The following is a 9,265-nucleotide window of genomic DNA, read 5'->3' on the forward strand; positions in this document are numbered from 1 at the left end:
ACATGCTCAGATGTAGTGTGATGACATGCAGACTCATGCACATAGTTTATGGATTGTTTATAAGCTGATGGTTAAAATTATAATAGCCCTCTTGATTATTAAAAAAAATGAAAACAACAAACATTGTTATGAAACACTGATGCTGGAGGTTCATTCATTCATTACAATTGCTATATATGTCAGAGGTCGCTCTCCTCTGGAGCAACTAGTTAAGTGTCTTGATCAAGGACACATTGGTGTGTGTTTCTCAGTGGATTCGAACCCGGGTCTCTCACACCAAAGGTAGTATGTATCTTATCCACTGCGCATTTCATTTCATTTCCAGCGAAGATTTCAAAGAGACTGCTGTAAAAACCTTCAGTACCTTCATTTCATATTAAATGTTTATTTTTACTGGAATTGTTATATATATTATTTTGCATGATGTAAATGATTTCATCAATCGATCGGTGATTAACGGATCTGAGCTGAATGAACTACATTTCCCATCATCCTCTAAAGCGGAAGTCAGCGCAGATTGCGCACGTGTTCAGTGGCGAACAGGAAACTTTCACACAAACTGCTGAAAGCACATTAAACAGACCAGGTTCATTTAACAGACTAACTGGATGCGTCTAGCATGCTCTAGATTCTATTAGAAGAAGAACAGATTAACGGAGTTTGAAGGCGCGTGTTTTATCGCTGAATCGATCCGGAAACAGAATGAACTCTGTGCTGTGATCTGTGCTGAAATAATCACCGTCTCACACCAACAAACAAAACAGAAAACTGCTACAATTTAAGGTAAAATAGTTAAATTTCACGTCCGGATCTTAATTGTATTTGTGGTTAGGTTAATGGATGGTAAATGACTGGTTTACCTTATTATTATTTTTTTTTTTTGAATGAAGTCTGATTTTACTCCATTCATGTTGTGTGAAGATTGTGACGACAGCAGTCTTTATAATTGACTCTTTTTACACTAGCGCACACTAGCACCCCCAGTACGCTAGCACCCCCAGTACGCTAGCACCCCCAGTACGCTAGCGCCCAGTACACTAGCACCCTGTTCACTAGCATACACTAGCACGCGGTACATTACCACACGCTAGGGCGCAGTACACTGACACACGCTAGGACGCAGTACGCTAGCACACGCTAGGACGCAGTACGCTAGCACACGCTAGGACGCAGTACGCACACGCTAGGACGCAGTACGCTAGCACACGCTAGGACGCAGTACGCTAGCACACGCTAGGACGCAGTACGCTAGCACACGCTAGGACGCAGTACGCTAGCACACGCTAGGACGCAGTACGCTAGCACACGCTAGGACGCAGTACGCTAGCACACGCTAGGACGCAGTACGCTAGCACACGCTAGGACGCAGTACGCTAGCACACGCTAGGACGCAGTACGCTAGCACACGCTAGGACGCAGTACGCTAGCACACGCTAGGACGCAGTACGCTAACACACGCTAGGGTGCAGTACGCTAGCACACGCTAGGACGTTGTACACTAGCACACACGCCGGAGAGGAAAAGAGATCAAGAATTCACTTCTTGAATAGGTCTATTATTTGTTTACTGTGAGGTGTGTGTACACTAGCACACGCTAGGACGCAGTACACTAGCACACGCTAGGGCGCAGTACGTTAGCACACGCTAGGGCGCAGTACGCTAGCACACGCTAGGGCGCAGTACGCTAGCACACGCTAGGACGTAGTACACTAGCACACACGCCGCAGAGGAAAAGAGATCAAGAATTCACTTCTTGAATAGGTCTATTATTTGTTTACTGTGAGGTGTGTGTACACTAGCACACGCTAGGACGCAGTACACTAGCACACGCTAGGACGCAGTACACTAGCACACGCTAGGACGCAGTACACTAGCACACGCTAGGACGCAGTACACTAGCACACGCTAGGACGCAGTACACTAGCACACGCTAGGACGCAGTACACTAGCACACGCTAGGACGCAGTACACTAGGACACACTACACTAACACGCAGTACAATAGCACACACTAGCACGCAGTACACTAACACACACGCCGGAGAGGAAAAGAGATCAGGATTTCACCTTTTGAATAGGTGTATTATTTGTTTACTGTGAGGTGTGTGTAAAAGTTACTCACTGCTTATATCCTGTTGTTCTGTACATCTCTCTATAATGCGTGTGTGTAATAAATGATTTGCCATGGCCTATACACATGTACATAGTGTCCTTGCAGCTGATTCCAATGAAACTTTTTCAGATGACTGGAGCTGACACGCGCTAGGGCGCAGTACACTGACACGCGCTAGGGCGCAGTACGCTAGCACACGCTAGGACGCAGTACGCTAGCACACGCTAGGGCGCAGTACGCTAGCACACGCTAGGGCGCAGTACGCTAGCACACACGCCGGAGAGGAAAAGAGATCAAGAATTCACTTCTTGAATAGGTTTATTATTTGTTTACTGTGAGGTGTGTGTACACTAGCACACGCTAGGACGCAGTACACTAGCACACGCTAGGACGCAGTACACTAGGACACACTACGCTAGGACGCAGTACACTAGGACACACTACGCTAGGACGCAGTACACTAGGACACACTACGCTAGGACGCAGTACACTAGGACACACTACGCTAGGACGCAGTACACTAGGACACACTACGCTAGGACGCAGTACACTAGGACACACTACACTAACACGCAGTACACTAGCAGACACTAGCACGCAGTACACTAGCACGCACTACACTAGCACACACACACTAGCACGCAGTACACTAACACACACTAGCACGCACTACACTAGCACACACACACACTAGCACGCAGTACACTAACACACACGCCGGAGAGGAAAAGAGATCAGGATTTCACCTTTTGAATAGGTGTATTATTTGTTTACTGTGAGGTGTGTGTAAAAGTTACTCACTGCTTATATCCTGTTGTTCTGTACATCTCTCTATAATGCGTATGTGTAATAAATGATTTGCCATGGCCTATACACATGTACATAGTGTCCTTGCAGCTGATTCCAATGAAACTTTTTCAGATGACTGGAGCAAAAGATCGAATGAGAGAAAAAAAGATGAAGAATCAGCCGAGAAACGTCACTTACACGAGCTCAGGTGACCAGTGCTAAGAAAGGCCTCATTCTGCAGATATCATTGTTTTTGATCACATATCATTTGTGTTATTAATTGAGTGCTCATCGTCTACAGGTCGTGGTACCGGGAGAGGTCAGGGGTCACAGGCATGCGGCTGGGTCAGAGGTCATCAGCCTGGGGGTCACAGTTACAGTCAAGATCTGCCCAAATACATCACAGGTTAACATTCATAACCAAAGAATAGTTCAATGAAAAGTTATAATTCTGTCATTAGGGTTAGTCCTGAGACACGCCTGAACCAGAATGTTGTTTGCATAACTGATGTCAAGCCAATTATGACACACATAACTGAATGCACTGAGACGTTAATGTGATCTGAAAGCAGTGAAACGACTGTCTGTTCCTGTTGTCCTGTTCACTTTAGATCTGAGTGACTCAAATTTCGGGTTAGAAAGAAAGAGTTATACAAGAACTGATGAAATGTGTACCATGAATAAATATAGTGTTAGCCAGGGTTCCTCAATTAGTTCTCGCCGAGGGCCAAATTCAGCCTACAAGAGAGATATACTGATTTACCATGTATTTATAATATTTTTTTATTGTTGTTGCTGTAGTTAAAATAATCAAAAGCTGGTCACAAGATACATGTTCAGATTTTTTCCCAGTAGTCAACAATTACGAACATTTTTGCATTTAGATAAAGGAGAACTTTGTTTAATATTAAAAACAAATGAACAAACAAAAGATCCGAATCAGCTGTTCCTGCTCGTCTCCATACGGGATCTCTTCTCTCCACTTTCCCTAACACTTTCAAACATTAGAATCCATCAGCATTAATATTTTTATACTTAGATTTTTTTGAGGTGATCACACTGTGTCTCAACCAGACGTGACGTGATCAAGTATATTTTCCATGTTTTTGTCCTAACCATCCACAACACGTGACCATAAGCAACACTGAATTCTTTTTTAGAAAAAGTTTTTATTTTCTGTGACGTCATGACAGGAACAACATACAAAACATGACCATGATAATCTAACGCAATGATTGTGCTTCTTTTCATGTTAAGTGTCTAATGTAGTCTGAATATTATTTAGCGTGATCTTTATAGTCGTAGTGAAAGCAACAAAAATATTTAACCTCTGATCTTGAAAATAAATGCTGGTAAAGCACATGTACATTAAAACTGTGAACTCAAATCTGTTCCGTCCATTCTCATCTGATTCATCTATTTTCAGTGTCCACTTTTGTCTTCACATTAGCCATGTTTTTGCTCTCACGTCGTATATCTACACTGGACGTGATAAAGCATTGCAGATCATTTGAACGTTGTGTCAGCACGTCATAAATGGAAAAAGTTAGCATCTTTCTGTCGGGGATTCGTCGCTCACGTCCAGTGTAGACGCAATGTATGTTAATGTCAATTTCTAATGCCGCATTTGATTTTTCATGCCACATTATTTGAAACTAACATGAGCCAAACATTTTTCTCTCCGGTCTGCGAGCCACCTGTTGAGGAACACTGGTGTGAACGTAACAATGAAGCAAAGTCTTCTGTTGATTCCTCCCTGCAGCCTCTTACTTCGCTAAAGCGCGCGCGGCTGAAGTGAACGCGATGCTGAAGGCCGTCAGTAAACCTGCAGGCAGCTGCCACGTCTTCAACGCTCTGCCGAATCACATGCGCAGACGAGCCATGAGCCACAACACCAAGAGACTGCCGAGCCGTCTGCGAGAGGGAGCTCAGAGACTGGTACTGACCCACACAACAGATGAAATACTCATTAACACAGGTCTCTTACTCCATCCTCGCTCACAGCGTGTGTTTGTGTGTCCAGGCCGAGCGAAGTCAGCGTGCAGCAGAGAAGGAGAAGAAGCAGCTGCCCAGAAGCAGGAGCCGTCGAGCGCGTCGCAGACACGGGAACCTGCTGCTGGAGTTCAATCGCAGACAGAGGAAGAACAAATGGTTGGAGACGCACATCTGGCACGCCAAACGCTTCCACATGCAGAAGATGTGGAGCTACTGTCTGCCGCTCAAACCCACGGCGAAGAGCTTCAGAGCCAGCTACAGAGCCATGAACACACACGCCCTGCTGCAGGTGACTTCAGACGAGAGAACTGACTTAAACCTCACGATTTCCAGGAAATATCAGAGCCCCGTCCTACACATGCTCTGTGTGTTGACGATGTTACAAAACAAATGTGTTCAGATTCACTGTTAGGACATCATGAGCAGCACAATAGATCAGTGACTGGAGATCAAACCATCATCTTCTCCAGCGCAGAAGAACAATCGACAGCTGAAAAAAAGCTTTATTTGATCCTAAGGAAAACACATTATTCCCTTACAGGGCATGACCAAGTACAGGTTTTTTGTTCGGGTTTCGCTCCTTCTGGAGAGTGTTATTGGCTCTGATGAATTGCTGAATATAACTATAAAGCACATACACGTGATCGCAGTAGCATGTCTCTCTCTCTCGCTCTCGCTCAGGATTTGTCATATTTCTGCTGTTTGGAGCTTCAAGGATCTGAGGAACAGATGCTGCGAGCCCTCGCTCGACTCACCAGCAAACAAACAGGTGTGTGTGTGTGTGTGTGTGTGTGTGTGTGTGGTTCATCAGATGTGGTTCATATCGTCTCTGTGTTTGTGTGTAGGTCCCACATTCGCAGCGGCGTCGTGTCTCTCAGGTGCTCGTCAGGGCAGTGTCCATCTGTACAAAGCGGATCAGTTTCCTCAAGGCTGTCTGGGTCCTGCTGACTTCCTGTGGAGGCCCCGGGTCCCTGACGCTTCAGACAGACAGCTGTGGATCTGGATCCATCCGGACCTTAAACAGGTCAAACTCTCAGGACAGAAACTCTGATGCAAATGTTTGACCATCATGTTACTAGCGTGTGGCTTCATGTTGCACTGGATGTTGTTTTTCACTTGTTTTCTGTCGTAATGAAATGTGTTTTTGGGTAATTGTCTTCTGTGGCAGGAAGTGCTGTCGGAGCTGCAGCTGGTGTGTCAGTGTTCGGTGTCTGTGTCCGTCTCGGAGGAGTCTGGTCCCGCGGTGGAGCGGTCTGCAGGGAGGAAGAGGAAGAGAGACGAAGATGATGCTGAGGAACCCTCCAAAAGGCTGTTGGGTGACGGGACGCGTCCCGCTGGGGCCCCGGTGCGCTGGCAGTCCCCTGACACCACCATCACCATCAGGTGCCCTAAACACACGCCGACCTCTGACTGATGAGGTCACATGATGCTTTGTGATGATCAGACACGTGTGATGTCACAGAGTCAGCTCTAAATGCTCCAGTGATCTGATGTCACTGTAAAGTGTGCGTCGACTGTGAAATGTGATCATTCCTGATATCCTGTTTAGTGACCTGACCATGGAGATCGTGCGCTATCGTCTGATTGGTCCGCTGGCCCACGTGGTACTCACAGACACACTCCAGCCAGCCAGTGAGGTGAGAGCCTGCTGATGACATCACAGTCGTGCTGATGTGTCCGTCAGTCGCTGATGAGTGTCTCTCGTTACTGTAGGAGCCGAGCGACGCGGTGAGCCTCCATCAGCAGCAGACAGAAGTGTTCCAGCTGCTGAGAGGTGAAGGAAGACTGACGTCACGACAGCCGTCTTTATATGGAGACCAAGATCTCAGCGTGTGTGTGTTTTACAGGAGTGTGTTCGACAGCAGAGCTCCCAGCAGGCTGTGTGTTGGGACTGACTGTAGATGATCCCAGACTCACTTTACCTCAGAAACGTGGTAAATCTGTTCCTGACCTACAGCAGAGCGCAGGTACACATGAATCAGCTGCGTCACGCAGTCAGACGGCTGCAGGAGTGTGTGTGTGTGTGTGTTTGACCCTGAGCTCAGGGAGCCGCTGCGTCTCCATGCAGATGAACCAGGTTCGAATCCTGGCAGGGCCTGAGACTCTGTCTCTCTCTCACACACAGCACCACAGTCAAACACACTTCAGGAATGTCTTCTCTGTGATTCTTTTCGATCTCTCTGTGTGTGTGTGTGTGTGTGTGTGTGTGTGTGTTAGAGGACGATCGTCTGAGAGATTTGAGACTCACAGGAGTTGCGGCTCATTGCAGTCAGAGTGCATTGTGGGACACGTCTGCTCGAGAGCGTGTGACACACAGCCGACTGTCTGAGCAGGTAAACACACCTGAGGCTCTACAGACTGTGATAAACAGATCATATGAAACATGTTTTTGCTCAGTTTATAATGTCCTAATTCATGAGCTCTAGAGTCTTTGACTGCCTCTTTAGATCTCTTAGAGAAGATCTCTTCAGATTGAAACATCACAGTCCTCATGACTGGAGGAGATCTTTACACGTGTGTGTGTGTGTGTGTGTGTCAGGAGCTGAACCGGATGAGGAGTGAGCTGCTGGTTCCAGGTTCGAGGCTGTCAGCTGATGGTCAGGCTGCTGTTCCTCTGCTGCTGGTTCATCAGGGCGGTCGTGTTCGGGGCGAGGAGCGTCTGCACTGGGGCTCCGGCTGGGATCTGCTGCTGCCCAAGGGCTGGGGAATGGCATTCTGGGTCCCTCTGGTGTGTACTGACACTGTTTGTGTTTGGTTCAACTTGTTCTGACACTGTTCCTTTTGATCACATTTCTTGTTGGAGTTATTTTTGTGAGTGGAATCGAGTGTAAAGTCAACAGGAACGATGTTAAAAAAAAAAAGAAAAAAGATTTTCCATTTCAAAGAGGAATGCCTGACATCCCCTAACTCTCACTGCAGAACACTGACATTAGTTATAAACACAGAACAAGTCACATCTTCTGTTCAGAGCCTCTGTCCTCTGCATCTTCACTGGAATCACGCTCCGAGAATAATAAATCCTCTAGTTCTCCAGGAGCTGATGGATCATAGTTTTCGTTCAGTATTTCTGCCGCCTCACGCTCCGTTACTTCACTTTACCCGTCAGACCAGTGTGAATGTTTTGTAGGTGTATCGTGGTGTTCGTGTTGGTGGCCTCCACATGAGTGTCAAACACTCCCAGTTCATGGGTCAGCCTCACTTCCCTCACGATTACCCAGACTGCCCTGCAGGAGTGCGCTTCCAATCAGAGCAGGAGGCGGAGCTTCTGGAAAAGTTCAAAAGGTGTGGGCTGTGTGGAGAAATCTTGTATTTCCTGTCTCAGTCATGATAAAACAGAAAATCACTTGACTTTTCAGGCGTCCTCCATCAAAACGCACTAACTACATCAAACATGGCTGCTTGGCGCCGTTCTGTTGCCCCTGGCAACAGCTGACAGAGGAGTGGGAGGAGCTAGTGAATCTGAGCACAGAGAATGTTAGCTGCTGCAGAACCGGAGCATCGGACTTCACTGTTCTGAGGTCAGTCATACACTACACCACAGTCTCTGTGCGTCCCGTGATTGGTCTCTGTGTGTCACGTGATCAGTCTCTGTGTGTCTGTGTCTGCAGGAGTCTGAAGGCATTGCGTCGTCTGTCGGCGTGGACTCGTCCGCCGTCTCGCAGGAACTCCTCAACGCTGACCCATGCGACGGCTGCGGCGCTGCAGCAGGAGTGTGGGCCGAGTCTGGTGTGGGTGCGTCTGCGTCTGTTGGGTAAAGGTCAGCCGGCGCTGCATGCCATGGTGTGTGCCCCAACGACCTCTGACCTCCAGCTGCTGCTTCAAGATGCACACAGCAGCGGCCCGCAGGAGCCCCGACACAAAGACCACCTCAAACACCTGCGTCAGCACAAAACCAGTCCTGAAGAGCCGGCCCGTGCCGTGAGGGGCGTGTTTCCGGCGCCGCTGCCCAGCGTTCTGTCCCACTGCAGCCGGCTGACTCTGGGGTGGGTGACGCAGGGAGACTTCTCTCTGGCCGCAGGTTGTGGCGAGGCTCTGGCCTTCATCAGCGTGTCTGGACTCCTGCACACCATCCTTCAGCAGCCGCAGGAGCAGCGCGGCCTCGTTCTGCTGAGAAACCCCTCATCACTGCAGTACCGCTTCGCTCGCATCAGCATCGACGTATAAAGCATGTTCAGCACATTCTGTATTCCTTCACGGACCGATGCATGTCCATCACCAGGACTCTGTATACAGGAGAGCATGTTGAAACTTGTTTTCGTTTTTTAAACTTTTTTTTGCTGGAATTTGAGAACGATTAATAATCTGTGCAAATTAAAGCACTGTACCTTCATGAGATCTGATGTTTTGAAAGTTTTTGTTTCTTTAGGCA

The 9,265-nt window shown here is 47.7% G+C and overlaps 1 protein-coding gene across 2 annotated transcripts; it reads left to right on the forward strand.

The window, feature by feature from the left end:
- Positions 1–507: 507 nt before the first annotated feature.
- pop1 (POP1 homolog, ribonuclease P/MRP subunit) lies at positions 508–9,231 on the forward strand. 2 transcript variants are annotated; one of them, XM_026227964.1, is made up of 16 exons: positions 508–783; positions 3,034–3,109; positions 3,203–3,307; positions 4,664–4,839; positions 4,925–5,185; positions 5,578–5,665; positions 5,742–5,920; positions 6,065–6,279; positions 6,446–6,533; positions 6,610–6,670; positions 6,744–6,863; positions 7,114–7,229; positions 7,436–7,624; positions 8,024–8,178; positions 8,253–8,414; positions 8,505–9,231. In XM_026227964.1, the coding sequence occupies exons 2-16, from the start codon at positions 3,034–3,036 to the stop codon at positions 9,058–9,060; spliced, it is 2,547 nt and encodes an 848-aa protein (XP_026083749.1). In that variant the 5' UTR covers positions 508–783; the 3' UTR covers positions 9,061–9,231. The 2 variants fall into 2 exon arrangements, with proteins under 2 accessions (XP_026083749.1, XP_026083750.1); XM_026227965.1 differs by lacking the exon at positions 508–783 and adding an exon at positions 2,810–2,892.
- Positions 9,232–9,265: the final 34 nt, after the last annotated feature.

This window comes from Carassius auratus, chromosome 41 (genome assembly GCF_003368295.1).
Source record: "Carassius auratus strain Wakin chromosome 41, ASM336829v1, whole genome shotgun sequence".
Taxonomy (NCBI): Eukaryota; Metazoa; Chordata; class Actinopteri; order Cypriniformes; family Cyprinidae; genus Carassius; species Carassius auratus.

Bases quoted from the DNA above. Each gene is read 5' to 3' on its own strand.
- pop1 (XM_026227964.1), top strand. From the start codon at position 3,034: ATGACTGGAGCAAAAGATCGAATGAGAGAAAAAAAGATGAAGAATCAG. The intron at 5,666-5,741 runs GTGTGTGTGTGT...GTTTGTGTGTAG, and splicing joins ACTCACCAGCAAACAAACAG to GTCCCACATTCGCAGCGGCG. The intron at 8,415-8,504 runs GTCAGTCATACA...CTGTGTCTGCAG, and splicing joins TCGGACTTCACTGTTCTGAG to GAGTCTGAAGGCATTGCGTC.